This window comes from Manis pentadactyla, chromosome 1 (assembly GCF_030020395.1).
Source record: "Manis pentadactyla isolate mManPen7 chromosome 1, mManPen7.hap1, whole genome shotgun sequence".
Classification (NCBI taxonomy): Eukaryota; Metazoa; Chordata; class Mammalia; order Pholidota; family Manidae; genus Manis; species Manis pentadactyla.
Genome location: NC_080019.1, coordinates 23,311,554 through 23,325,729, shown reverse-complemented (window position 1 = coordinate 23,325,729; position 14,176 = coordinate 23,311,554). Strand labels below are relative to the sequence as shown.

Below are 14,176 nucleotides of genomic sequence, written 5' to 3'. Positions count from 1 at the left end.
ATTTACCCTGCTGGAATCCAAGAAGCAAAACTGTCTTCACTACTGAAAGCTGGAGTGCACCCGGGGGGCTGGGGACCCGGGGACCCGCAGGGACACCCTGCGGCAGCTCTGTCCCCTCGGCATGGCACTGGCCCTTCAGTGGGTCACAAGCACCGCCGACTCTCAACTCAAAGCCGAGGAGAACCGAGTTGTGGCCCCTGCGTGGCAACAGTTTATCATATAATGTTTGCTTCTTTTTCTGTAAAATGGGATAATACCTACCTGACCTCCCTTCCAGAACTAGAGATCAGAGTGAAAGGACTCAGACATGAGTAAATACAAGCATATACAACCTTTGTGGTTTGGGAAGTATTTGAGGGGAAAATGAAAAGCCTGGCAAATGGCTGAGCCCAGAGACCAAGAGTCTCAAGAATGACAGTGTGACAGCTGGCACAGGGAACCGCCCCCAGCCTGGAGTGGTGGTCACACGGACTGGAGCTCCGTTTGAAGCACTAGTGTGGAGGCTTGTTCTTTACCAGGGCCTGCCTGATGAAGGGGCCCTGGCTGTAGGCACTGGAGTTATGCCATTATTAAGGGCTCAGCGAGCCCACGCGAGCACCTGAAGAAAAAGGTAGGGAGGGAGGAAGTATAAGGAAATGTCAGGGTCACCTGTGGTTTCTGAAATGTTGCTCTGAGTTGAGTCTGAAAAGCTACAATAGAGAGTTTTCAAGACTAACAGCAGGAAGACTTCAGAAGTTAGGAGAGAAATCCGTTACTCACTCCTCTCCCCATCAGCAGTGTTACACAAAGTGCACAGCACACAGACAAACCCCAATATCTGGCCTCTTCCCAAAACTCTTAATTAAGGTCCCAGATTCAGCTCATTTATGGACAATCACATCACACTCAATGCTTCAGTTGTCAGCTTAGTAGAAGAGGATAGACACCTTTCTCATTCTGTGAGTTTAGAGATTTAAAGTTGAGAGGAGGGTCTCAATTTGCTAGCCTAAAAGAAGTTAGAAAGTTAATCTGAAAAATTTCATTAAAAGGATTTCTTCTATGCCAAGAGAAGCTTCCTACCAGTCAAAAACCCCTGAGAGTCACAGGCCTTAGAAAGCATCACCCACAGCTGACCAACTCGACAGCCGTGTTCAGCAGGACCAACTCCCCTGACATGTACCTGGCAGCCAGGGACATCAGGTGGCCTGAAGCCAGGACGAGGCACACAGGTGAGGGCCCCCCGCCACTCCCCACCCCACCATCCCCCGCCCGGAACATCTGTGTCAAGGTTCAACGTCCTGTTGTCAAGGAAAGCCAAGGAAGCCAGTAAGTGTGTGCCCGTGGCTCCATGAACCTGGCGGGCAGCCTCAGGCACCTGAGCTCCAGGATCCCGGCTCCACCCCAGGCCTCGAATTTCAGTTCCTTATATGAAAATGAAGCCAGCGGTACCTTCTTGTCCATTTCACAGTCCTGTTTGAAAATAAAAACTGACTGCCTGGGAAAGCACTTTACAAATTGTAAAATACAAAGACCAAGCCTGGAAGGTAGTATCAAGAGACTCAATCCAATTCACCTTCTGTTGAGTAGATTGCAAAAATGGCCACAATCCTTTGCAGCTCTTCCCATCAACAGGGGGAGGTTTTGCTCCTTTTCAGAACCTGGGCTGAGCCCATGACTTGCTCTGGCCAACAGAACGCAGGACTGGCCTTGTGTGAGTCCTGAGACACAGCCTAAAAGAGTTTGTACCCTCCTGCTGTCACTCCTGCAACCCTACAGCCATGATGTTGAGAAGCCAGGGCTAACCTGCTGGTTGGTGAGACACACAGACCTCCACCACCACACATCACCCCAGCTGGCAGTGAGGCGACCCTGGACATCCAGCCCCGCTGAAGACAGCACACAAGTCCAGGCCGAATCAGCAGAGCCTGGTCCATCAGAACACCCAGGTCACCACGCCGACTCTGAGCACTCATAAGTGGCTTCTGTCAAGCCACTCTGTTTTTGCAGTGGCTTGTTACGTACAAAAGCTAACTGACACACCTCCTCTCACAGGGTGACTTACAGCGGCAGGGGGAACACAGCAGAGACTGTCCATGCAGCAGGAAAGGCCGTGAAGGGCCTGCAGCCCACCTTCCCGCAGAGATGCAGGCTCCTTTCCCTCTGAGTGGCCCTCCCTGCTCTCCAGAGCCAAAGCCTAAAGCCTGCCCCTTCATTTCACCAGGGCACAGGCCCCCGTTTCTTTTAAACTCTGCCTCTTAGAAGCCTAAGGGTCCTACAGCCAGAAAGGACTTGAGAGATGGAGAACAAACCCTTCACTTGAGAGTGAAGGACGGAGGCCAGTGAGGCAGTGACCAGGTCAAAGACCTGCACAGAGGCAAAGTCAGGCCTTCAGAGTTCCGGGGTCCTCCCGGCTTCCTGCATAAGGCCTAATGATCACCCTGGGTTACACTGCTGCCTCTCACTCCCAGCCTCGTTTTTGATCACGTGCCCTTAGCCCAGGACTGAGCGCCCGCCCTCCACTGTTCACCTGTCCCGAGGCGCCTGCCTTGTCTGTGTGGAGACAAGCAGCAGCCAGAGCAGTACTGGGCACCTCCAGCTTGGCCCTCACCACAGCCCACGTCACAGCACGGAAGACAAATGGCCGCCCAACCCGTCCAACCTGAGCTCAGATGAGGCAAAGCAGTGGCGCCCCGCAGGCCGGCCCGCCAGCAGGCCCGTTCTCACCGCCCTGCCCAGCTCGCCCCCTACCGCTAACACCTCTAGAGTGACGAAAGGCTCTCTCAGCAGTGTGAAGCCGAGCATAAGCGCCACTTCTCCCGGCCCAAAGGAACAGTTTCTACCTTCTAGAGCCCTAAAGCACATTTATTTGGGGCCGGAGAGTCTCTGAAAACCTAATAAAGAGAAGAGATGGGTGCCGTCCTCAGGGTAGGGCTGGCCAGAAGCAGCTCTGGGCGTGCACACAGTGCTGATTTCTGCCCTGTATGTGCGAGTTATTTATTCTGGCCTGGTGACAACCTCCACGTCACGCCTTCCTCAACCAGTCTCCACTTGGAAAACAAACGCCCCACTACACCTTCCCAACGGGCCACAAGCCAGTGCAGGGAAACCGGGCCAACCTCTCATTAGGTTTACTAATGCTATGGCAAGGCTCCTCCCAAAATATATTTAGATGCTTTAAGGCCCAGGAGCTGGTGGAGCATCAGTGACCCTAAATCAGGAGACTGGAGCAGTGGAGGAAGGGTTGAAGGCGCAGGGGAGAAAGCTGGCTAACCTTTGGTTAGGGACTCAGGAGTCAGGTCAGACAGGTCCACTCGGAAGAGCAGGTATTGCTGGGCCTGTATGAGGAGGCCTGGGAAGTCTTGCTCCACAGAAGCAAACTGTTCGATCTTGTTTTTCACAGATGCAAGGACCTGCCAAAAACAACATTAAGGATGCAGATGCTTCACAGCCGAATCCCACCGTCAGTTACCAGTTTATCTTGCAGGTATACCCTCATTGCAGGAACTTTGAGGATAATAGGCATTTGCTCATTTTTAATTGCTCAGGGGTTCTTGGTAGGGCACCCCTGCAACATCTGACTAAATGAAGCTATGCAGTTTGTCTAGAATACACAACCAGCGTAATAGGACAGGGAAAGAGAGCAAATGAATTAGAACAAAGGGATTTTGAAAAAAAAACAAAATATCAAGGGAAAGGAAAGAAGGACCATGCTCATTAGCACCCATGAAATCAACAAGCACAGATGTGGGCTCACCTGACATACCTGGTAGAGAGAGCGGACACTCGGCTGGAAGACCATGTTGGTGTTGAGCAGAAAGGAGCGCAGGAGAGGCTGGGGGTAGCTGGCTAGCTGGGTAATGATGCCAATAAGCAGCAAATTCACATGCAAAGAATTCTCCAGCATGTTCTCCAGCTTCGACAGGACCACACTGATGAATGGACCTGCAGGGAGAGAACACAAGGCCTCAGGGCTGGTTGGACACAGGGGACAGCTTTCCTCAACAACAAAGAGCCACAGCTCCCAAACCTCAGGCCCACTGGGTGCAGATTGAACACAGACACAGCAGATAGAGCCAGGTCTCCTCCTGTCTCAAACCAGAACATAGAACAAATTACTCCCACAGAAAGGAAACAGAAAAATATGCATGGGAGCTAATATCTGACTCTATGAACAATTTTGATACTTGGAAAATTATCATATACCTTGAAAAATATCAGAAGACAAATTTAATTTTAAAAATCAAAATGTACCTTTCCATACTGATTCTGTATTTCTCGGAGCTGCCAAATCTCAAAACCGTGACATCCATCATCTCATGATGCTGAGTATATAGGGCTTTATGCAAACATTAGAGGCCATGAAAAGTTTTAGTAACAAAAAACCTCTTTGTTATACCAAACACATATAAACTGTGTTTACCAAAACAACACTGTAAACAGGGACTGTCTATCCCCAACAAGGGCCAGGAGAGAGATTCGTTCTTGTCCAATGCCACAATGTGGAAGAACCAGAGGAAGAGAAAGATGGGGTGACCGGGGCCTGGGCTGTAACTCTAGTGGCCCTGGGCAACTTAGAAGCACACTTTAACTTTCAGGGGAGGCAGAGGGGACTCAAGTTGAGGAGATACAGTTTGGCATGTCATAGGTTCCTTACGAAAGAGAATCCATGACTACAAAAGTAGTTCATTTAAAAAATTAGGCAAAAAGGAGCTCTGACTAATTTGAATCCCTAGGAAATTAATATGCCTCATGTCTGAGTTCGTCAAAGACAGGGAAAATCAAGAAAATAAATCTGGCATTAATAAAACTACTTGAAGATGTTTTCCATTTTTACCATAAAAGTGGTCCATTAAACAAAATGAATGAGAATTTTGTTTTTCCCCAGTGGAGCTATTGATGATGCCACTAAACCGTGGCATATTTATAACAAAAGCACATAACCCTTGATGAATAAACGTGCCTTATGAAGACTTCACTGACATTAAAATGAGTTTAACAGAAACGTACTTCATCACAAGAAGCTTCAGTCAGAAGACCTGGTAGTGCAAAAGAGTAACAGTTCTTTGTAAGGAAACAAGCTATCTGTGAGAAACAGGACCACCAAACCGGAGCCCTTTCTCCATGCAGGCAAGTAACAGGATAATGGCAATATTCATGTTGCTAGGAAGACACAGGAGGTCTCTAAGGCTCCTCATGTGTTGAGATCAGCCCCAGCTTCCCATCCTTGGGATGGGGCCCAGCTCCTCAGTCACATTCTGTGACACAGGAGGTCAATGAAGTGATCAAGTAAACAGACCTTGGAGAAGCCCATACAAAACAGAACTGCATTTTGCTGGATTACAGAACAAAACTGGCAGTTTGCCACCACATTAGAAACTCTGGACTGGAACCCCACTTGGACAACAACCTGATGGATTCCATCTAGTTCCAGAAATGTGACCAGTAACTCTTCTTAGGGCATGACAACATAATTCCATCCTTCCAGGCAGAACTTTGAGAAGGCTGCTGCTCACCCTTCTCACCTCCGGAGACTGAGTCTTTCCCTAGCCCCTCGTCTACTCACCCACAGTCCCAGGCTCAGCATCCGATTCTTCCAGAGGAAGCAAAGACAGCTGAATTAAGTCACGTTTAGGCGGGAACAGCCTCCTATAAAACGTACGTCCTCAGTGTGAGCCCACAACTTCCCTCCCATGGCCTTAAACTGTACCTCGCCTTATGCAGCCACTCTACCCACGTGACAGCTGCTGACTGTGCCAGGACAGGGGGTGTGGGGGAGGCAGCTATGGTCTGTCACCACCAGAAGGGAGGAAAAACCAAAAGCAAAAACCAGCTTGGATCTTGTTTCCCGTGGAGAGTGTCATCACCCCCTCCCCTGAATGGCAGAGTATTAGGTTAAGGCTGGCGATCTGTCAGCATAATCCACTAAGGACATTAATTACAACTTGTTAGGCATATGCAGTAAGAAACATATATTAAACCCTTTCAAATTCCAGTTTTATTCTTAGCTGATTTCTAGCACTTAGGAAAAAACTGCTTAGCAAAAACCAGTTGCTAGGGAAACTGGTACACAGCTGAAACCCAGAAATCGCAGCTACAGTTCAGAAAGCCACAGGTCTGTGGGGGCTGGGGGTATGTTTTTTCTTCCCCTCTTCTCCTAGGACAGATAGGCCCTCCCCCCCATAATATAGGTAAATTTTCAGAAGTACTAAGCAGTCTCTGCTGCCCCTCCCTGTCATTCCTGGCTCTGCCCTGCGCATCCTCTTTCCCTGCCTCGGTCTCCCCTCCCACCTCCACTCCTGGCCCGCACAGCCTGTGCCCGTCCCACTGTTTCTGATCCACACTCCAGTTACCACTTTGTTTCCAGAGAGAGTCAAATTATTTAAATGTTTTGTTTTTTCCTTTAATAGTACAGAAATATACAATAGAGAACAGACTTCCTCCCTGAAGGCAACCCGTTAGCAGATTCTAGTGAGCAGATTCCAGGAATGTTTTATATATATAACAAAATCAATAATAACTGAATTATTATTAAGGAACATTTATTGATCACTATGTGCCAGGAAGTGTTCTAAGTTCTTTTCATGTACCAACTTACTTAAATATTCACAACTGCATGAAGTATGTTTACTCTTTATTCCCACTATTTATCCACATCAGGGCAAAATGTGAAGTGCACACTGCTAGTAAATGAAAAGAGTTACAATTTTCGTTCAGCCCATCTGTCTCCAGTGTCAGTACTCGTCACCAACACACTATCTCCAGGGTGTGTGTGTGTGTGTGTGTGTATCTGTTTGCCTCCTAGGTTTTGTTTTTTCTTTAACCAAATGACAACATTCTCCACACATTGGTCTGCACCTTGCTTTTCAGCTCACTATACCCTAGAGACTGTCCCATATCAGCACATACAGAGTTGGCTCTCTCATCGCAAGGCCACGGGATACTGGGCTGTGGTGGATACTGCACTAGGAAAACAGTCTCCTACTGGTGGACATATAAACGACACTGCAGTGAACATCTCTGTATACACATCTTGGCACATAAACATGACTACAGCTTGGAAAACACTCCTAGAAACACAACTACAGGATCACAGCACTGGTGCGTTCTGAATTCTGATATGACACAGTTTTCTTGGCCTTCCCGGCCCCAGCCTCTCCCCACTCCAGTGGGCGGTAGCACTGTCCACACTACTCCAAGGCCAGCCGGTTCAAACAGATCGAGTCACGTCCCTCACCAACTCCAACACTTCTACGGCTTCTTCAGGCACAGAGCACAAGGTCCCCATTCCTCAGCTTGGCTCAGAGACCCCCTGAAACCAGCACCAACCAGGCTTTCTGGTTCCCGTCCCACTCACGTGTTCTCTGCCCCCAACACCCATGCTGTCATACCCAATGCGCTGTCAGGCTCCTTTGCCTTCTGCCTGTCGGGTCCTCTGCCTGGACTGTCATTCTCAGCTACCTTCCTCCGGTAGCTCCTGCTCACTGTGCCCCTCCCAGGGAAGCCTGTCCCGCTCCCTCTCCTGGGCTCCCCCAGGCCTTGGCAAACATGCCCAATGATGCACGTCTCACGGGCCAGCAGAGTTCTCTGCTGATGGCTCCCCTGAAAGTCTGCGAAGTCCTTCATTTTTGTGTCCTTAGTACCTTAGCACAGAACCTGCCAAATTAGGGGATCAGTAGAAAATTGTTGAATGCACAAATAATACTAATTAGATAAATGAAATGGAATGTTTTGATTTTGCTGGGAAGCAAATCCGTTTTGGCGGAAATCCAGATTCCAGAGAGATGGAAGCTAGACCTAATGCTACAGAACATACTCAGAAGCCTGGCAACTACAAAGTTTTACATATGTGGCAAGAGAAAGATGCTTCCTGAAGCTGTGTACAAGTTTCAAAGGAGGAGACAGGCAAGGTTTTAGCTAAAATTACCTATATGTATAAAAAAACTCACGTTTTGTTGGTTCTCAGGTGTATCTTATGCAAAACACTGATGTTATTTAACAGGTGTTATATTAACTTTTATTCTCTTTGCCCTAAGCTATATTTTGTTTCCTCAATTAACACATTTCCCAGGGATGAAGCCCCTTTATAAGAAAGTTGGCGTTCTAGAGAGCAGTCTTCCTCTTGGTAGTCATGGGTGGCCCTGTCCTGGAAGCTCCGAAGCTGGGGTTCCCTGCTGTGTCCCAGTAAATGGGGCAGGCCTCAGGCAAAGTTGGGGCATGGCTAGGTTACTTCTGCCTGTTTGCTTGCTGGAGCTCCCGGCCCCTCCTGCTGTCTGCCAGCGTCCTCCTATTTCCTGTCTTCCCCTCCCTATATCAACTGTGAAAATCTACACTATCCAATCCCTTTTACTTATGATTATTGACTGATTGAATTTTAATGAAAACCCAGTCACAATGAAATGTTATCTCAAATAGAATCTGAAGCCTTCTAATTGTGGACTTAAAAGCTTCCTCTCTCTTTAAATAAATTTCCAGGCACTGGTAAATAGATGAATAAGTATTGGAGGAGGGTGGAAGAGCTCCCTGAAATCACAGTAAGCCTACCTGGCTGGAGTAGAAGGCAGTGTGATTTCACCTATTTTGGGTGACCCAAGCTGGGGGGAGCATGGTCTCCCCTCACCAAGCCACTCGCTCCTGGCTGGGGAAGGATGCACCTCAGTGGAGGCTGCTGGGGGCTGCCTGCAGTAACAGGGGTAATGACCCTACAGTGTACCATTCAGCCTTCCCAGCAGCAGACAGAGGGTCTAAGACCCCAAGGCCACATGGCAGGAAGCACGAGGGCCAGGATTCCCCCACAGGCCTGACTTCAAGGTCGCTGTCTGTCCCTCTGTGCTGCCAGCTCCTTCAGGGACCTCTTCTTCCTACCTGAATGTCATCTGAGGGTCTCACCCCAGCCCTCCCTGAGCTTGATGAACCAACCCTCTTGCCAGTTCTCTCAGTACCATGATTAATAGATTCAGATTTTATTTAAAAGCTAATATTCAGTAACGTTTTCTCTTACTCTCTATAGATTTCTACAAATGTTTGTAATTCCACACCCAATACATTTATCTGATACACTGTGCTACTCCTTTGCCTCTTACCTGATTTCTACACACACCCATTCTTTAGCAGAGTTACAGGGATGTGGGTCTGCTCTATGTATTTTGGGGTAAAGATTTTGTGGTTCTCTGAAATGAGCCCCCAGGTAGAGGTGTAACTAGCCCCAATGGCCTCTGCTGTACATTCACAGCTACACAATCAACAAGTTCTCTGAGCACCTACTGTGTGCCCTGTTCACTGTTCAGAAGCTGGAAACAGAGCAGAGAACCAGCCAACCAGTGGGGGAGCCATAATTCTTTTTCAGCACACATAAAAACACATGCTAAGGAGAAAATTAATTAGGTTAAAGGAAGTGAGGCTATTAAATAATGAACTGGATTTCCTGTGTGGTTTTATCAGTCCTAACTTTATCACAGACATCTCAAAGGAAGGAGTTACTCAACAGTAAAAGTTAACTTCTAATTTGCTGGGAAAACAGAAATGACAGTCATGTCAAGAATGACAAAGTAATATAAAGTAAAGTGAAATCCCTGTCAGTGCTCTGTTATGATAATGCTCCTTACCTCCACCTACCCTACTGTCCTGTTATAAAATGGACAAGTACTTTCAAAAACAGAAATCAGAATGCAATTTAAGATTGTCACCTGTGAACGGGGTGCTCTGAGTCCTCCCGGGAACGTGACCGGCAAAGGCAGTCTCAGCTCTCACCCCAAACGGGGATGGTGCAGTCTCTTCGGCAGGGGTTTCCGTTATGAAAGCATCAAAGTCGTCCTCCTCCTCGTCTGGTTCCTTCTCCCCCTCGTCCTCATCCTCCTTGTCTCCTCGGCTCTCTTCTTCCTTCCCCACGGGCTCTTTTGTGAAAAGTAAGGTATCAGGTGGGGAGCGGTACCGGCCTAGCAAGCCCTCGGAACCGGAATCCAGCTCTTTAATGATCTCGTCATACTGGGCAACAAAATCTTCACCCCCTGGGTTAACCACCGTGGGGTCTGACCTGCGCTCTGCCTCGGCGGTGGGGGCTGCTGACTCTGGGTTTGAGCCCGGGGCTACTTCAGCCCCACTCTCTTGTTTCGGTTCCTTGGGGGTGTTCTCAAACAGGTCCGAGCTGTCCCTACTATGTTCGCCCTCTGAATCTGTTTCTGGCTGCGGGCCGGGCAGGGGGCCGTTGTTCGGTGGGGGGCTCTGAACCTCAGGCTGGGCTTGGGTCGGGGGCCTTACAGGGTCCTCCCGGGAACTCCTGGTGTCGTCAGAGTCCTTCTCAGCACACAGCCTGTACACCATGACGTCATCCTGAAAGTCAGACTCTTCGATGTAGGACCCTTTGAAGAGCAGGATGGCGTTCTTCTTCATCTCCTGGATGTGTTTGGGGGGATCGATGGGTGCGGGCGGGCCTGAGCTGTCCGCATCATTGCTCGGCTCGCCCGCACCTGCCCCCGAGGAGATGCCAGCGTCGTAGCTGTCATCCCACTCTAGCTCCGCCTGGCTCTTCTCCTTCCCCGGGGCCGGCGGAGGCCCTGCCTTCCGGGGCAGCTGCTGCGGGAGCCCGAACACAGGGTTGGCAGCGCTGCGGGCGCTTTCGCCGCTCTGGCTGCCGAGCCACGCGTCGGGTTCCGGGGAGTCTCCGTCATAGCGGGCGGACCAGGCGCGGCAGTCCCTCACGCAGCCAAGGATGTTGGCGTGCGCCTCCCACAGGTACTGCAGGTAGCTCACGTCCAGGGCGCTGGCGTCCTCCCCGCGGGCCAGCGCGGAGGCCCCCTCGGGGAGCGGCTGCACCGCGGGCCCTGCGGCGGGACGGGGCACAGGTCAGCACCAGCCCTTCTCACCCTGAAGGGAGGTGTGGGGACAAGCGTGGGGGACCAGCAGGCGACTCATGCGGGCTGCTAAGGCTTTGTCCACCAGCTACTCTGGTTCTAAGAGTTCCGGATTAAATGATTTCTGAATAGTAAAAAATGGTTAATTTTGAGAAGGAAAGATAACAATAGAAACCGTACCCTCACAGAAGATAGAGAACCAATGTGGCCAGTCAGACACTGGCTATAGCAACTGAAAACTGTTATTTGGTATCAGTCACCAGAGAAATAAAAGCTAATAATGGCAACCTCTCAGGTTACTGAGAGGATTAAATTAGGCAATATAGTGAATATTATATATTACCTGCCACAGGGTAGGTAATAATTAGTTTTACCTTGACTCTAAAGTGGAACCCTTATCATCTATGGATTTGGAAAACAGATTTTCTCTAGGACACCCTGGGTGTTAGAAAAGCCTGTAAACTCATTCTGCCTTCCTAGGAACTATTGGGGTGTTGATATGTCCCAAAGAGTCTCTTAGGATGAAATGACATTTTATACCAAAATAGTTCTTTTATCCTAAGAATGCCTTTGATGTTAAAAATTCTCAACTGTGTAACTGCAACAGCTATGAAAACATCTGCCTTTAGGTTTTCATTTTCCTTCAGAAAAGAAAGAAGGTCTCCAACAAGGATAAAGACACACTACCATCCCTTAAACATCCACTATGTGGCAGGTACTTTATCAATGCTCTCTAATTTAATCCTCACAACCTAAATGGTGGGTATCATTTTATCCAGTTACAGGTGAAGAGGCTGAGGCTCAGAGACAAGACATCACCCGTTACTCAGTGGCAGAGCCACTGCGCAAGTACAGGCTGTCTCATGTCAACCTCTGGTTCTGACTTCGTTCACTGCTCACCCTTGCAAGCTTCTCATCTCCTCACTATCTAAAACTCTACCAGACTGGGCTAGAATTGAACCTTTGAGAATACACATTTTCATGTCACTGGGGTAGACATAATTCATTTTTTACAGCTCTGCTATAAAAGGGTGTTTGTCTCTTATCCACTTTAAATTAAAAGACATCTAACATGACTACAAGCAATATTTATTTAGCATTTACTACATGCCAGGTAGCCTTCTAAGAGCTTTTACATGTCCTAATTCACTTATCCTTGGAATGACCCTTTGAGGCAGACACTATTTTACAGATGAAAAAGTTTAGAAAGTTTAAATAATCTGCCCAAGAAAGTAGCAAAGCTGAGGTTCAGAATCCTAGTTCTTAACCACTGCACAGTATCACATTATCCATCTATCCACTTACCTATCTACTTACCTACCTACGTAACCATCCATCAACGAGGGCACTTATCTGTTGTAAGGCAGCCCCAGAGGCAGGGCAGTAGAAAGAACACGGAATTTGGAATCTGAGAATCTACTCTCTGAGTTTTTTTCTTCATCTATAAAATAGGAATACTACTTTCTTCAAAGGACTAAATGTGGTAACACAGGGAGAGAATGTGGCAAGTTGCAGGCATTCAATAATTGCATGTTTGACTTGCATTTTGAGTTCCGCATTAAGGTCAGCCACAAATTCATTCTTGAAACAACTTTTTTAGTAAATAAAAACATACCAATTTTCAAATATGTTTTAAAAAATAACTATTGGGTAGAAAATATAAGATATCTATACTAGTTTGCCTAACAGGAAAATACATTTAAAATACAGCTTGTTATACTTCCACATAAACTATTAATTTCCATGATACACTCTATTTAAAGACCAAAAATCAGTAAGACAACCTTAATTTCTAAAAATTAAATTTATACCAAATATGCTGATATTTTCTTAGTCAAGTAGCTCAGATCTTAAATGAAATATGTATTTTGTCTAGGATGAATATATATATATATATATATATATATATATATATATATATATATATATATTTTTTTTAATTTAAGAGAACTATACCTGGGTGGACAGAGTGACCTTGCTTATGGGGATATCAGCATCTGCGTTGCAAACACCCGAGTCAACCTCAGGACTGAAATAAAACAGCCTCTGACCACCCAAAGAGACACAAATGAGGTTTCAGCTGCCTGCCAGAGGGCCATGGTTGACACGGGTGGCCATTTAAGTTTTATTTATACAAGTTCTACTGACAAACAGTACATGAGTACTGGTAATTACTGTAAAAACAGCATTTATGAAAAATCCCTCACTATATCAATCAAATGAATCAGATACTGATGCCATATCACTGTTGCCATATCACAAATTTCAAGTTTTTTAATGACACATTATTGGCAGGCAAGAATCCACAAATGGGTCATTTTGGAAATTTAAATAAGGGTTAATTCCATCTGAGCTATAGCCATTCCACCCCCCCACCCCCATTTGTCTGAAAAGACATGCTGGCACATGTTTTCATATTTGGACCTTAAGGATGCTACTAGAAAAGTCTAGTTCAAATAAAGGTCTGGGAACACAAACTAGGTCATTGGGAACTTCAATCAGCACATTACAAAGTGTCCATAACTCATTACAAAGAGGAAAAGGACCCCCCAACCAGTCACTCATAAAGAAATGGGACTCACTACATTGTTCCCTGTCTACCCAAAGAGACACACATCCCAAGGGGACTTTGGTATCCTTTTGTTCAAAGATGATCACTAGAGAGCTCCTCCTACCTGAGCTGTCGTGCGCACACTTTGACCAGAGAATATAATCCCTCTCTTGGTTCCCAAGCGTCAGGGTGATCCCGCTGGAGCAGCAGACGGGGGTCAGGGCGAGCAGCTTGGCCGCAGAAACAGAGTACCAGTCTCTTTCCTTCACAGCCCGCCGCTGGCTCAGCATCATGTGACTGCACGGGACCAGGTACCTGGGAGGAAGGAAGGGCCCGCGTTCAGCCCCGGGGCTCTGGGGGCCCAGTCAGCCACCACGGAGCTGAAATAGGGACCAGTCACAGCCAGGGGTGGCTCATTCTGCCCTCACTCTCCATCCCTCTACCCACCCTCTCCGTTCTCTCCCTTGCTTAAAACATATCAAGGGCCTCTTTCTTCTGACAGAACCACCCCTTCACGGAGCACTTAAGGGCTTCACAATTTAACCTCCACCAACTTCCTCATCTCTTCGTGGACCTGCTTGCCCTCTTTGCATCCTCTGTGACCTTCACCGGGAACGTGTTTTCCCCTTTGCCTGCCTGCCTAATGCCTCATCATCCTATGACGTCCAGCTTCAGTGTCACCTCCGGGAGGGCTGCTGGTCTTGCTCTGGCATAGAGTTCTCCCTCCACCATGTTAACGGCCTGCCACTAAAGTGCTACCACCTCGCATCACAATTATTTTGGTGTCTGCCTCAATATA

The 14,176-nt window shown here is 47.7% G+C and overlaps 1 protein-coding gene across 5 annotated transcripts in view; it reads right to left on the bottom strand.

Moving 5' to 3' along the window:
* Positions 1-14,176, bottom strand: part of FHIP1A (FHF complex subunit HOOK interacting protein 1A) — a 246,957-nt gene that overhangs the window by 9,287 nt on the left and 223,494 nt on the right. For 4 of the 5 annotated variants that reach the window (XM_057494042.1, XM_057494059.1, XM_057493990.1 and 1 more), the window contains 4 exons: positions 13,502-13,692; positions 9,663-10,796; positions 3,734-3,921; positions 3,251-3,389 (listed from right to left, as the gene is read on the bottom strand). In XM_057494042.1, coding sequence (XP_057350025.1) covers positions 3,251-3,389; positions 3,734-3,921; positions 9,663-10,796; positions 13,502-13,692 — 1,652 coding nt within the window. The remainder of the gene's footprint in view (positions 1-3,250; positions 3,390-3,733; positions 3,922-9,662; positions 10,797-13,501; positions 13,693-14,176) is intronic. The other variant, XM_036887886.2, reaches the window with a different exon arrangement.